The sequence below is a fragment of the Ricinus communis genome, chromosome 4 (assembly GCF_019578655.1).
Source record: "Ricinus communis isolate WT05 ecotype wild-type chromosome 4, ASM1957865v1, whole genome shotgun sequence".
NCBI lineage: Eukaryota > Viridiplantae > Streptophyta > Magnoliopsida > Malpighiales > Euphorbiaceae > Ricinus > Ricinus communis.
In genome coordinates this window covers 28,798,108-28,814,495 of record NC_063259.1, presented here as the reverse complement: position 1 = coordinate 28,814,495, position 16,388 = coordinate 28,798,108, and the positions used below count along the sequence as shown (strand labels likewise).

The window sequence follows — 16,388 nt, the reverse complement described above, 5'->3', positions numbered from 1 at the left end:
ATTTTATTGACTCAAACATTATAGCAGTCACATAGAACTTGAATTTTTATTTTAATTATTTTCTAATTCTTTTATGTATTAGTCGTAATTCATTTAAAATTTAATTCAAATTAAAAAATATATATATATAGAGTCGAATTAAAACTCGATATTTTACAAAATATCAAATATAATATTGGAAGGAACGAAGCTATATTTTCTGCATTTGGAGAGGCACTGTATTATTTTTCATGTGCGTTTACCTTATAAAAAACATTTTTCAGGAGAAAGAAATTATGGGCATGCATTTATTTTGTATTTAAATTGTTTATGGTGGATGCCTTAAAAAGAAGGTTGTTAAGGCATTTCTTCTAGAAACATTTACTAGGCATTCATGTGGAAGATTTTGTTTGTTACTTCCATTGTCTATTCACATTTCACAAACAAAAAAGTTTTTAAATAATAACGAATTCTCCTTTCTTCCATTCATATATATTACTTGTTTAACTTGAAAAAGGTAAAAGAAGTACATTTTGAACTCAATGTAAAGATCTCCCAATCCCAATCCCAATCCCAATCCCAATCCTTCTAAACACCAAAACTGAAAAATAATTAAATTTGATTTGAGAATGTTTAACAAGTTTGCTTATTTTCAGATTAAGTATCATCTCCCAAAATGATTCTACTTTATCATTATATCAAGGTATCAATTGAATTTTACCTTATTTTAGTCTAACATTTAATTTAAAATAAAATTTTGTTAAAAATATCTAAATAAAATACAGTAATTGACTCATTGGTCGCCCTCAAATCTGAAAGCGAATTTTCATTTTATTTCAATTAAAATATGTAATCGACTTTCTATCTTCTTTAGATGATTCAAAAAAAATATCAACATATATGCGGTGAACTAGAATTAATGCTGACATTAATTATATAATAAGAAATATATAAATTTATTAATTATAATTAATTAAATACGTATCAATTATTTAATATATTTATATTAAATATCATATTAAAATGTATATAGGTAATGTAAGTAGGAATTTATTTGAATAAATGGATGGGTTAATTTGACATCTACTATGAAAGAAAGTGAGGGCAACTGGCGAGGGTCAATGTATTCATGAAATGTCCCTATAAATGCATCTATTGCTTTCTATAAGGCGCACGCTCTTTAATAAAGTTACATTTAAATGAATGAAAGGCAATATGAAAGAGACTGTAATATAATCAAGTTGTGTATTATTAACCTCTCTTCCTTTATTATAAGGATTAGACTTCTGGTTCTATTTATTTTATGGTATTAACGATATTTAAATTTTGGACTGACAGAAACTAATTATAAAACATTATCTAGCCTAATAATAAAAAACAATGCCATTTTAAAATGGAAAAATAACAAATATATCTATTTTTTTTATCAACTTTTGTAATATTTTTTTTTTATTTTTATTTTTACTGTTTTAAAGTATTTAAATATGGTTTTTTTTTTTTTTTCAAAATTATTGAAGTACTAAAGCAAATCATGTTGCTCACTCTCTGGCAAAGTTTGAATTCTCTTTAGAGTCGGCTGCAGATTTCAATAAGGATGAAGTCATCAGTTCGCTTCATTACATTGTTTTATTCAATTGACAAACTAAGAATCTGACTAAAAAAAGCTCTGGTTTACTATTGCTTTCATTCATTAATTTGTTGGGTTTTCTCTCTAAGGGTATTTCTAATTTATAGAGCTCCAAAAATTGGGTGTTCAAATTTTCATTGTACTTCACCACATTTTTTGTTTCAACTTTTGTCTATTTTTTTATTCAACCAACTAAACATTTTCAACAATCTCCCAACTCCTTTTCACTTATAGTTATTACAAATCAAATTTTACAATACATTTTAATAATAAATTGAGGATTCGGATCATCGAGTAAGATTCACACCACAACCAATGTTCAAATAATGGCTTGAGGACTCAAATATTAAACTTTTGCAAATTTTATATAAAAATTATTATGCTTAAGTAAAAGTTAAATTTGAATGTGTTTTATGTATTTCTTTACCTTGCACTCTATTTTTTAGTTAAAGTTTTGTCCTATTAAGTTGAAATTTTTTTAATTGAAGAAATCTTTAGTTTAAGCCTTCTCTTGTTTTCATTTCCTTTTCTAATGAAGTGGTTTGGGTTAATTATATTTATAATCACTAAACTTTATATTTTATAATAACAAGATACTAAATTTTTAATTTATAACTAAAAAATTACTGAATTTTATTTTTAATAACATCAGTAAATTTTTCGGTAATTATAAAAAAAATACATAGTTAGTGACTAAATTTTATATTTTATAATAAAAAAGTATTAAATGATGATACCCACATTTTATATTTGAAAAATTTGCTAAGTGATAAATGGGCGTATGGCTCGACTGAAATGTTAATATAATTACTTAACAAAATGTAGCTTTCCAAAAGTTGATTTTAATTAAAAATTATTTAAGTTAATTTCTAAACAAATATGTAATTTTCTTTTTTGAAATATTCTTTTTTGAAGGAAATCAAATCACTGAAACGTGCTTGAACTTAAATTAAACGGAAAAGCGGAATCAAGCTTAGCAAATAATGGAATTCGTGATGTACCAACCAAATTAGTTGTTAGCCAATTATCACAATTAATTCAAGAACAAATTCCAAAAATCATTTTTTCTGTGTTACTTATTCATAATCTCTTATTGAATTAATTTGCCCATGGAACTATGCAAATAAGTATATCATAATATGAGTAAAATAGAGCCTTTAACAATCTATTGAAATCATAAATATAAAAATAATAATTAATTAAATTATCAATTTTATTTATGAGTTAAGATTTTTCATATTTCAAATTGAAGATAATAAAAAAATAGCTAAACGTGATCAAAACTAGTTTTTGTTGATATTTGATGAGCATTTTCTCCCACATTGCTAAGTTAATAATATGGAGGTACTTTCCAAGCCTATATAATAGAGGCTTCACCTTGTTATTAAAGCATCCCAAAATAAGAGAAAAATATTAGAGAGTTAAGCAATTATTTTTCTTCTATTATAAAGAGAGAATTTTAATATTTTCTCCTTTATAAATAGAGAGTTTGTAACTCCTATTATTTTTTCTTATAGTAAAATTCTTCTATCATTGCCCGTGGTTTTTACCCTAATTTGTTTAGGGGTTTTCCACATATATCTGTGTGTTCTATTGTATATTTTGTCTTTTTTTATCTTTATTTTCTCAAATTATTAGCTGTGATTTTGATCTATCAGGTTCATATTTTTCTACAATTGGTATCAGAGCCTGGTTGGTAAGAAATTCCTTAAAATTCTGTGATTGCAGCTCAGCCTGATCTTTCACAAGAGTTTGAGGTTTTCTTTGGTGCAAAAGAGCTTGTGTGGAGTAGTAAGAATACTTACAATCTAGGGAAGGTTCTGTCTAAGGAGATTGGTATTTAAGAGGTCCGCTTGTGACCCTCCAGTCTTTCCTGGGAACTTACCTAGTGAATTGTGTTCATTACTGCGGTTCATTTTACAAGCTAAAACGCACCGTTTGTGATAGAAGTAATGGCGGCAAAATTTGATATTGAAAAGTTCAACGGAAGTAATTTCTCACTGTGGAAATTAAAGATAAATGCTGTATTGAGAAAAGACAATTGTCTTGCGGCTATCAGTGAACGACCGACAACACTCACAGATGATAATAAGTGGAACGAGATGGATGGGAATGCTATTGCAAACCTTCATCTAGCACTTGCAGATGGGATCTTGTCCAACATAGAAGAAAAGAAAACGGCAAAGGAGATTTAGGACCACCTCACTAGACTGTACGAGGCCAAGTCATTACACAACAAAATTTTCCTTAAGAGGAAACTTTACACCTTAAGAATGTCAGAATCTACTTCAGTGATGGAGCATCTTAATGTCTTGAATACTCTATTTTCTCAACTCACATCGTTGGGCTATAAAATAGAGTCACGAGAACGTGCAGAACTTCTACTCCAAAGTCTACCTGATTCGTATAATCAACTCATCATCAGTTTGACAAATAATGCTGTTACCGAAATTCTAGTCTTTAATGATATAGCAGCCGCTATTCTTGAAGAAGAAAATCGGCGAAGAAACAAGGAAGACAAGCAGGCAAGTTCACAACAAGTGGAAGCCTTGATGGTGATGAGAGGGAGATCAACAGAACGTGGGAGTCACAATCATGGTAGATCAAAATCAAAGAGTAAGAAGAATTATAAATGCTACAATTGTGGTAAGAAAGGTCACCTGAAGAAGGATTGTTGGAGTTTAAAGAATTCCAATCCTCAAGGGAATGTGGCATGCACTTCGGATGATGGAAATGTATTATGCTGTGAAGCAGCAATATCAACTGAAAGCAGGAAGAGATTTGCTGATGTATGGCTTCTTGACTCAAGAGCAACTTATCACATGACCTCTCGAAGAGAGTGGTTCCATCATTATGAACCTATCTTAGGAGGATCTGTGTATAGTTGTGAAGATAATGCCTTAAAGATTATAGGCATTGGAACTATCAGTTGAAGATGCATAGTGCGATTCGCACTATTCAAGGAGTACGACATGTGGAAGGTCTGAAGAAGAATTTGTTATCTTTGGGACAGTTGGATGATCTTAATTGCATTATCAAAGTTCAGAAAGGAATAATGAAGATTAGCCGAGGAGCGCTTGTAATTATGAAAGGAGAAAAAATCACGCTAATTTGTATATGTTTTTGGGAGAGACTATGCATGAAGCGGGAAGCATCTGTTGCTTCAAGTAGTTCAAGCAGAGATCTGCAATGGTGTGGCATCGGAAGCTTGGACATATGTCCGAACAAGGCATGAAGATTCTTACTGAGAAAAATCTACTTCCCCGGTCTCACAAAGGTGTCATTACCCTTTTGTGAGCATTGCATAACAAGCAAGCAGCATCGACTACAGTTCAATACATCCAATTCTAGAAGCAAGGACGTTCTAGAATTAGTTCACTCTGATGTATGGCAAGCACCGATTTTATCACTAGGAGGAGCTAAGTACTTTGTGTCCTTCATCGATGATTACTCAAGGAGATGTTGGGTGTATCCAATCAAGAGCAAGGGAGATGTATTTGTAATTTTCAAAACTTAAAAGCGCGGGTTGAACTTGATTCAGGCAATAAGATCAAGTGTTTAAGGATAGATAATGGAGGAGAATACACAAGTCATGAATTTAATAGCTTTTGCAAGCAAGAAGGCATCAAGAGATAGTTCACTACGGCATACACTCCTCAACAAAATGGAGTGGCAGAGCGGATGAACAGAACTCTGTTAGAAAGAACTAGAGCATTGTTGGGAGCTGCAGGCCTAAATAAGGCATTTCAATGAGGCGATTAACACACTTTGTTATGTGATTATGGTCTCCATCTACAGCAATTGATCAAAAGACACCGATGGAGATGTGGACTGGGAAGCCAGTTGATTATTCAAACCTCCATATATTTGGAAGTCCTGTGTATGTGATGTATAATATCCAAGAAACTACAAAGCTGGATCCAAAATCCAGAAAGTGTTTGTTCTTGGGATATGCTGATGGTGTGAAGGGGTATTGCCTGTGGGATCCCACTGCCCACAAGGTTATAATCAGCAGGGATGTAATCTTCCTAGAAGATAAATTGAAGGGAGAAGATGATAGCACTTCAAAAGAAAATTCAGAGACTACAACTATAGAGGTGGAAAGAAAGTCTACAGGAAGAAGATTCTTCCCAAGTAGCACCGAGCACGAAGAGGAAGAACCAAATTGAGTTTGAAGAGTCGGTACCAAGTTGAAGAGTCGAACTTGGAAAGGAAAAACGTATAAAATTTACACCAACTGGCATAAAGATTATGATATAGGCAGAATGTCGCATACATCGCCTTCTAATCGAGGGAAGGAGAGCCATCAACTCTCCAAGAAGCAATGAGCAGTTCAGATGCATCTCAGTGGATGACAGCAATGCAAGAAGAGATGGAAGCTCTACATAAGAACAAGACTTGGGAGCTTGTGCCACTACCACAAGGAAGAAAGGCCATTGGCAACAAATGGGTCTTTAAGATCAAAAGAAATAGTGATGATCAAGTGGAGCATTTTCGTGCAAGAATGGTGGTGAAAGGATATGCTCAGAAGGAGGGGATTGACTTCAACGAAATATTTTCCCCTGTGGTTCGATTAACAACTGTTCGAGTAGTCTTGGCGAAGTGTGCTACATTTGACTTACATCTAGAGCAGCTAGATGTGAAAACAGCTTTTCTCCATGGAGATCTTAAGGAAGAAATTTATATGCTCAAACCAGAAGGTTTTGAAGAAAAAGGAAAGCGGAACTTGGTTTGTAGGTTGAACAAATCTCTATACGGTTTAAAGCAGGTGCCGAGGTGTTGGTATAAGAGATTTGATTCCATCATCACGAGCCTTGGATACAACAGACTTAATGCAGACCCTTGTGCATATTTCAAGAGGTTTGGTAAAAGTGATTTTGTTATCTTACTGTTGTATGTAGATGACATGTTGGTAGCAGGCCCCAACAAAGATCATATTGAAGAAATAAAGGCACAGTTGGCTAGGGAATTTGAAATGAAGGATTTGGGACCAGCAAACAAGATTCTAGGGATGCAAATTCACCGAGACAGAAACAATAGGAAGATTTGGCTTTCTCAGAAAAATTATTTGAAGAAGGTCTTCATGACGCTTCAATATGCAAGATTGTAAGTCAATTTCTACCCCACTTCCTGTTAGTTTCAAATTATCCTCCAAAGTATGAGTCCTAGCGTTGAAAAGGAAGGATGGAAATGTCTCGAGTACCGTATGCATCGATAGTGGGGATTTTAATGTTCGCGATGATTTGTACACGACCGGACATTGCACATGCGATGGGAGTAGTAAGTCGGTACATGGCGAATCCCGGTAGAGAGCATTGGAATGTCATAAAGAGGATCCTAAGATATGTTAAGGGAACCTCGGATGTTGCATTGTGTTATGGAGGATCGGACTTTATTATCGGGAGGATATGTTGACTCGGATTATGCAGGTGATCTTGATAAAAGCAAATCTACTACAGGGTATGTGTTCACACTTCTTGAGTCGTATCAAAACTACACAACAGGGCGACATCAACAATGTATGAATATGTAGCAGCCTACACAAGCTAGTAAGGAAGCGGTATGGTTGAAAATGATGATGGGGAACTCGGGCACGAACAAGAGCATATTCCTCCTGCCCATGGATGATCGGTGAAGTGCCTTGCATCTCGCGAAGGAATCCAAACTTTTCATTCAAAGTCAAAGCACATATGAGTCCAATATCACTTCGTTCGTGAAAAAGTGGAAGAGGGCACTGTGGATATGTAGAAAATTCATACTAAAGACAACCTAGCAGATTTTTTGACGAAGGCAGTTAACACTGACAAATTTATTTGGTGTCAATCCTCTAGTGGCCTGATAAAAATATAAGCAGCATGGAAAGGCAATGAAGAAAGAACGGTGTGAAGATCTGATTGATCCTCAATCAAATCTTCAAGTGGGAGATTGTTGATATTTGAGGAGCATTTTCTCCCACATTGCTAAGTTAACAATGTGGAGGTACTTTCCAAGCCTATATAATAGAGGCCTCACCTTGTTATTAAAGCATCCCAAAATAAGAGAAAAATATTAGAGAGTTAAACAATTATTTTTCTCCTATTATAAAGAGAGAATTTTAATGTTTTCTCCTTTATAAATAGAGAGTTTGTAACTCCTATTATTTTTTCTTATAGTAAAATTCTTCTATCATTGCCCGTGGTTTTTACCCTAATTTGTTTAGGGGTTTTCCACATATATATGTGTGTTCTATTGTGTATTTTGTCTTTCTTTATCTTTATTTTCTCAAATTATTAGCTGTGATTTTGATCTATCAGGTTCATATTTTTCTACAGTTTTGACACAGCGTTAAGCACACAAAGGGGAAGTTATAATTAAAACACTAACCTAACTAATAAAACAAAGAAAATGAAATACCAAGAAGGTGGACATATATATATATATATATATATATATATATATAGAGAGAGAGAGAGAGATTATGGGGCATATGGATTTAAGAATAAATGGATTGAGAGCTTATTTAGTTGAGATGATCGGTGTGAACTCATAATCGGTAGTTGATGGTTGATAAATTAAACCGTTTGATATAATTTTATTAACGGTTGTTGTTAGTATGTCAAATGACCATTGAATGTATAATTTATCGTTAAATATATTTATTTTATTTTTATTATATTATTTAATGATACAAATTAATAAAAATAACTTAGAATAATTAAAAATATTATAGTTAATCTTTTATAGTTCAGTTATATTTATTATTAAAAATTTATAAACATTATTTTAAAAATAAAAATTTAAATTTAACCTCTACTAATAAAAATTTCTAATTTCAAATATTATAAATTTAAATATTATAATTATATAACTATTAAAAATAATAAAAATTTAATTATATGAGATCAATTTAAAGTAAGTTACTATTAATAAGTTTTAATAAGAATAATAGTATCTAAATAAATAAAAAAATTAAATCAGCTATCAGTTGATAAGAAAAAACTCTAAAATAGAGCCGATATAGGAGATTAAGATTAAATCAGCTATCAGCAGCGACTGTTTCTTAAATATTGGTAACTTTTAAATATTTATCAAATATTTTAATATAATTATTCAGTAACAAACAGCTACCGGCTGGATTAAATCTCCAAACCAAACACCTCCTAAAAGTCATTTTGTTTGATCAAGTGAGGGATAAAACCTAATTAAATAATCCTTTAAAGGACCTCCTAAATATATTGTATGTACCCGTTCTCACAAGATCATGGCGCTCGGCTTACACAAGCTGATAACGTCACCCATTTCTTGAGCAAATTAATATCTGTCCATACCATGTACCAATTAGCACTATGCCACAGGCCCCAGGCCAAGTTGACAGCCCCGTCTTCAATTCGCCCCACTTGCGGTTTGAAGTTGCACACGCTAAACTCCTATTCCATTCCCATTAAAATCCATATAATATTACCACCACCACCACATATTACTTCATTTTCACCTCTTTTCCTCTCTATGCCATCTCTCTCTCTTTCTCTCTCTCTCTCTCTCTCTATATATATATATATATAAGCCCACCACCCTTCATCTCGTTCTCCTCTAGTTTCGATCATATCTATTCTCTTCCAATATCTGTCCCTCTATCTTTTAAACGCACTTGCTACTTCATTCTCTTGCAACAATAATTTAATTCAATTCAAATATGAAAGAAGCAACCTTGTATCAGGACCCGAATTTTTGTCATCATCAATATCCTCGAACTTCAAGCTATACAAGTCTCTTCCCTTGCTTAACAGAAAACTGGGGTGACCTACCTTTAAAGGTAGACGATTCTGAAGATATGGTCATCTACAACTTCCTCCGCGACGCCGTTTCTTCTGGCTGGTCACCGTTAGATTTCATCACCACCACCACAACAGCAGCAGCCGTCAAAGCTGAGCCAACGGAGGACCTGGAACTGCCTACTACTCCGGCTAGGTTCTTGACACAAGAAACTACTGCATCGAATATATTACTTCTTCAAACTACGTCTCCTGAAAATAAAGAAACTGTAAGCATCGATTTGGTACAAAAACAAAACAACAAAGTAGCAAAAGGAAGGCATTATAGGGGAGTGAGGCAACGGCCGTGGGGAAAGTTCGCGGCTGAGATTCGTGATCCGGCTAAAAATGGCGCCAGGGTATGGCTTGGCACCTACGAGACAGCCGAGGAAGCTGCTTTAGCTTATGATATAGCGGCCTTTAGGATGCGTGGCTCGAGAGCTCTGCTGAATTTTCCACATAGGGTTGGGTCGCCTGAGCCAGTTAGAGTCACCGCTAAGCGTCGCGAGTCGGAAATGGCTCCAGGTAGTGGCTCGGCGAAAAGAAGGAAAAGCTTGGCGGCTAATGAAGGATACGAGACGGGTACTGTTGCGCTTCAGGTCGGGCACAAGATAGAGATGATGCCAGTTGGCGAGCAATTATTGGTTAGTTAGATTTTAGTTTTGGGCGTTGACTTGTGCCAATGACGGGAGTGTTCGGTTGTTATTGTGTATGAATTAATACAGTGAGATTTTAGTAATCTTTCAATGGACAAGTTTATCTTAAAAGTTTTTACTGACATCATCAGTAATTATTTCTACTAATATCTGATCATATAGCACGTAATGAGTTCATTAGTTTGAGATAATTTATTTCTTCAGTCGAGAATGAAAAATTATATATATACTGGATGTTTTATTTAATTTAAATAAATGTTTCGATTTATATATCAAATTAATAAATAATTAATTAATTTTTATTAATTTTAAATAATTATCAACGTCTTACTGTGATAAGCATGAAAAATGAGAATGGAGGTTTGAGGTTTGAGTGATGAAAAGTGTCAGTTATAATGTTGTTATATTATACTAATCGAATCAAATATGAGGGAATAAATTGGTGATGGGTTCTTTTATGTAGAAATATGCAAACAAAAAATGAGTAGTGTATAGCTGGAGGCTCTTGAGGGCTTACTCTCCGAATCTGCTTAACAGCAGTGAAAATGGTAAAGATAAATGATGAATGAAGCTTGGATCAGAAGGTGCTAGTTTACCTATACTCACTCCCACTTTTTCTTTACCTATCGGAACCCAAACATCTCTAATGTTGTTATGTCTCCTGTCTTGTCTTCCCTTTTTTCTTTTTTAACTATTACAATGGAGGGAGATGTGGGTTTCTGATCCGAGACTCACCCGGGTGGGGTATGTTGTCTCTTGTCTTGATGGACCATTAATTGCATGTTTCACATTTAAATATAATTTATCACATGGATATGATATGCCTTCCCTTTCAAACCAATTCACCCACCTTAATTAACATAAGTCCTCCACTCCAACAATAATAACAATAGTAATAATCAAATTATCCAATTACCCTTCTCCCTCTCTTTCTCTCAGTTGTAATACATTTGAAATACATGTGCCTACCTTTTTGAAAATCAAAGATTTGTGTGCATGTTATTCCAACCACAAAGTCGTTATAAAATCTTGACTTGGTTTTTCTTTTTTCTTAAATAAACTCAGCTCATGAAAGAAAAGAATGAAGATGAATCCATATGAAAGGAATAATAATAATAATTAATCCATATAGTCTTCGTCCCTCAATTTAATCAAGTAAACTCAATGTTGTAACTTATAAGGTTTGAACAAAACTTTGAAATGAATTTGGTATATTGTGGACAAAAGGGCACTACCTTCAAAGACAAAACTTATGCAATTAACCTTTTTTCTTTTCTTTTCTCTTTTCAGTGACACTAACGTATGAAGATCACTAACATTTTTAAAAGAAATTTAAGCATCAAGCATCAAATTGGATGTGCTGAAATCCAAATGGCAATGTCAAACAAAAGGAATTCTTGTTTCTGGTGATCTATGCATGATCATAATATATAAAATCGACAAGGAAAGAATTATTAACTGAGTAATAATATAATACCTACCACATGATCTACCTTTGTCCCTTGGTTCGACCTCCTATATTCATTTGATTATAAAGGAACTTTCTTTATATTCCCTCTAACCCTTGAGCTACCTTATAGTTGTATATAATGCAAGATAAATTGTTTATTCACTTAATCTATATGGAAATCCAATCATATTTCAATTGGCCTTTTATGGATTTTGTTTTTAAAGATTTCCTCTACTAGATAGTGGGTTACACATTGCGGCTTCTTCTATTTAAAATTAACTCATTTTTTTTATTAATAATTACACAAGTTTCGCACTAGATTGCTCCCACAATTATCCCCACCAATTATTATTTTTTTTATTGGTTTTGCTTATTTTATGAAATTATTAAAGTTGTTAAGTTGATCATTTAATTGTTTAATTCATGAGCTTAGCAGAGAACTAATTCCTATTTGCCTAATCTTAGGCAATGCTATTTTAGTAATCATATGACAGACGTTTATGATTATTGTCCTAATAATAATGCACATTTTGTCTCCACTTTACATGTGTCTCATTGTGCATAATCTTACGGACTATTCACAGTAAATTTTATATATATACATATATATATTAGAGTGTACTCTATATTATAATGAATTTGTGCATTGGAAAGATTGATAGGATGCAATGAATTCCTTGAAATAAGTTTTGATTTTCAAAGTTTCAATTCGTGGTTCTCCTTTTTACTATTTCAAAGGCAAGGAATATAAGGAATGAATCTGACAAAATATGAAAAGAATAAGATTTTGAGATGTGTTTCGCACATTCATGGAATATGTAACCAAAAACTTTTGATGGAGTCTAATTTACTTTATACAAATTTGGTTGACTTCTGCAAGTAAGCAAAAAATAATTAAAATAAAATCCTCAAGTCTTTTCAATCTCCAATGACCAATAATGCATTCTATACTATAAAATCGGGACTGAAATTTATTACAAGGAGAATCATTACAATGTACATAATTAGGTAATTAATTAAGTACGCGCATTAATCCTAATAATCGTATTAGTTAGTTAAATATTCAAGCCTTATAATCTCCAACATTGCTACCTAATTAATTTGCACTTCTTTCCATTGTCATGGACAGATAAAATTTTCTTGGAAATTTTATATTACTAAGAAAATAAAATGATTTATAAAAATTAAGATTCAACTAATCAAATAGTTAGTTCTAATTTTTGGTACGGATTTAAGTTTGATTCTATTAATGGGCTCTAAATTAACTCAAACTTTAATCAATTAATTTAATTTCTAATATGGTATTAGATTACGTCGACTCAGATTTTTCTTTTGAATCTCTAGTCCCAACAGCCCAATCCGGATACTGTTGTATTTCTAATTTCAGAGGGAGCTTGATAAATTATATTTCTTTTGAGTGTTTTACATTGCATAATTAAAAATTGACAAATACTCTATATAATAGAGGTACTCTACTCTCAATCTGTCATACGAAAAAATTGGATGCCGTACCCTCTGAAGTAGACAAAAGGATCACATGTGGCCCAAAGGATAGAAAATGTTTAAGGCCATAATCCAGAGTCCACGCCTAACCTTTTGATGCCCAACATTTTCAACTCTTTTCTTCCTTTTGGGCTTAGTGCAACATGGCTAGTTAAATAATTCTCCTTTCAGAAAAATTGAAAAGGGCACCTGAAAATTAATGAATTTTGATGTTCCTGTATCAGCTTGCCAGCATTTTAATTGCTCACCATCAGAGGATGTTCTGCCGATCACTCGATAACTTTCATCCTTTTATTAACAATCAGACAAAGACGTCATTTTCATCATTACAAAGAAAAATAATAATAGAGATGCTACTTTGCTGGCCTTAGTTTCTTCGTTAACTGCCTTTATCCCACCTCACATGCTTATTGCCAATCACCTGAGCGATTTTCTTTCCATTTTCGAAGTAGTGTAATATGATTATCAAATTGAGAACAGGTGTTGGATTATTCACAGAACATGATTGAATTTTTGAAAGCCGAAATAATTAATTTTTATATAACTCTATGAACTTTGAAAGTGTTGGGTTAAATTATATGAGTGACTATATAAGTGGGATTGGAAAAGCTCAATTTTCTCTACTGAAATGATTCCAAGTACTGGACCAGATTATATCAATGATCCTTTAAGTGGGATTGAAACCTCATCTTATACTAATTAGTTTATGTTAAGACTCAATTTTATTTGTATATCGCTCAAATTCTTTTAATATTTATTTGATGTGAAATTCTATCCATATCTTTAACATTTTTCACTTAATTTTAACTCAAAAAAGAAGCGCAGTTTAGAGAAAGAAAGTTACTCAATTGAAAGGGTTTTGGGGCTGGTGGAGATGATACCGAGAGTTGATTGAATATTTAGGGACTCTGTCTATTTTGAATAGCTATCAAGATTACAGCAAGTTCTTATTGAAATTGATTTTGATTGTTTCATATGGGGTAGACGATATATTAAGTCCCTCAAACAATGACACACAAAAATGAAAACAATTGATCCTCCAGCTGTCCAACGAAAAAAAAAAAAAGAAAAAAGAGAAGAAAGAGTTTGACTTGGACCCTTGATGCCGCATTAATTTATTACATTAGTGAGGAGAAGTTTTAAACGTGGAGATCATATGTTTGATACTACTGTTTTTGCCAAAAGTTCTTTTATTGTATAAAGAGAATTGGTGATATAGTGTGGTAATGAATTTGATGAATCAACACATAGTTGTAGCCAGAAAGAACCCTCGAATCGACGCCAACTTTGCTTGTCGTTGTGCAGTTTCTTGGAGTTCATTTTATCACAATTCACAGCTCCTTTTTGAACAAACTCGAAATCAAACAAAAACAAACGTGTCCTAAAATGGAACCACCTCGTTTGCATGCAACCCTTGCATGGCAACCTCCTCAACACGTGCCTCTTCTCTCTTCAACACGTGCCAATCCTCTTGCGACCTATCTTCCACTCTCTCCCTATAAATCACACCGTCCCGTCCCCCAAAATCTTGCATCGCTCCCTTACTCCGCAAAAAAGCAATCATCTCCATATATTTTATTATATATTAACCAGAAGCTCTGATTCTGCAAGCCTATTATGGCTGAGCATCAACAATCACCGGTTGTTAGTCACCGCCCACGGGTCAACCAACTGGTGAAGGCTGGAACCGCCGCCACAGCTGGTAGCAGTCTCCTATTTCTTTCTGGTTTGACCCTCACTGGTACGGTTATTGCACTCGCACTGGCCACTCCGTTGATGGTCCTTTTCAGCCCAGTGCTTCTTCCTGCTGTGATCATAATTAGTCTTATTGGCGCTGGGTTCTTGACTTCTGGCGGTTTCGGCTTCGGAGCAATTCTCGTCCTGTCATGGATCTATAGGTATGCACGCGCATATAATTCTTTTCTTGAATTCTTGTTGGAGCGGCTGTTTTTAAGTAAAATGTGCGATAATTGCAGGTATGTTACAGGAAAGCAGCCACCAGGAGCGGAGAGCTTGGACCAGGCTCGCTTGAAGCTAGCTGGGAAGGCAAGGGAGATGAAGGACAGGGCTGAGCAGTTTGGACAGCATGTAACCGGTCAGCAGACTTCCTAGACAGTGCTTCCATTTCATGCTTGATGGATATAAAATGGCTTTGATATAGATTTGTCTTGGTTCAAAAGGCCATCGCTTGTCTAGTGTTTCTATTTTCGGTTCTTTGTTGGTTGATCTTCTTGTTAATGAGTCTTTTGTGAGTGCTTTATAGTAATAATAATAATAATAATTTCTTTTTTCTGAATTTCTGTATCGAGTCTTCTTTGGGTAATGAAGTCGTCTTGTTCTTTCTTCCCCCTTTGTTCCTTCCGATACTCTTAAAGATTCTAAGTTTCTTCCTGAGATTAGCAGTTGTTCTTACCGACATTTGTTATGTTTACTTAAAATTCGTTAGATTACTATTTTTTGCAATCAAACTTAAAAGAGTTACTTACAGCAGTCGACATTGGGAAAGTTATTTCGAGTTTCAGGATCGACGAGAAATGTAGTCGTAACAAAATTCATTGCCACTTTGGCTTAGGTCGGAGGGGCATTGCATTAATTCGTGAATTTTATTAGGCACGTGTCGCTCTACGTGGCAATCATAAGCGACGCTTGTCATGCAATTGGAGTTCTTCTACTGCAAGGAAATCAACGATAAATAGGAAACTTCTTACGTCAGTAGTGACAACTCGATGAGGGGCTGGTATTGATATTAAGTGACAACTCAATGTGCGTTTTAGCCCTTAACGTTTAGTATGAGGCACAGATTAAGCCCTTAAATTTTGATGTGCATAACGAGATGAATGTAAGCCTAAAGCCATATTTCTCGTTAACAGAAATTGCTTTAGAAGGAAGCCATTAGAACTTCAATTTGGCGGGGGGGATTCGGACACTGGGACGATGTGTTGTGGTGATGATGTTAAGCCAAAGTCTGTCATCATTGCAGAATTTGTAGACAAATCGTCACCAAAATGTGTTTTAGAAGTAGCGATGGATGTCTCGATAGTCATGTCTAATTGACGTTTCTTTATGTCGTTGATTCTAAAATTGGAGCTACATTTCCGCACATCGTGCGCTATGATTCTAATTACAATTACAATTACAATCGGCGGACCATATGTATAAAGAAGGAAATTGTAAAAATTTTATAAAGAAAGAAATTTGGGAGAATTGGGAAATTTTTTATTTAGATTTAATATAAAATTACTTTTTTCATATCATTAAGTGGAATACACGTTGTTTCACTTATTCTCTTTTCATCTCTCTTTATCCTTACAGTCGTATTTTTTATATTTATTTTATAAAAATATTTTCTCTTTTAAAACGTTGCACCACCAACATCACACCGC

The 16,388-nt window shown here is 33.7% G+C and overlaps 2 protein-coding genes across 2 annotated transcripts; both read left to right on the top strand.

Annotated features, from left to right (window-relative positions):
* Nucleotides 1-9,087: 9,087 nt before the first annotated feature.
* Nucleotides 9,088-10,199, top strand: LOC8289660 (ethylene-responsive transcription factor 2). The gene has a single exon (XM_025158602.2). The coding sequence runs from the start codon at nt 9,279-9,281 to the stop codon at nt 10,047-10,049; it is 771 nt and encodes a 256-aa protein (XP_025014370.2). The 5' UTR covers nt 9,088-9,278; the 3' UTR covers nt 10,050-10,199.
* A 4,324-nt stretch (nt 10,200-14,523) lies between these two features.
* On the top strand, nt 14,524-15,301 carry LOC8289663 (oleosin L). The gene is made up of 2 exons (XM_002510968.3): nt 14,524-14,903; nt 14,982-15,301. Exons 1-2 carry the CDS (start codon nt 14,623-14,625, stop codon nt 15,115-15,117), a joined length of 417 nt encoding a protein of 138 aa, XP_002511014.1. The 5' UTR covers nt 14,524-14,622; the 3' UTR covers nt 15,118-15,301.
* The last annotated feature ends 1,087 nt before the right edge of the window (nt 15,302-16,388 follow it).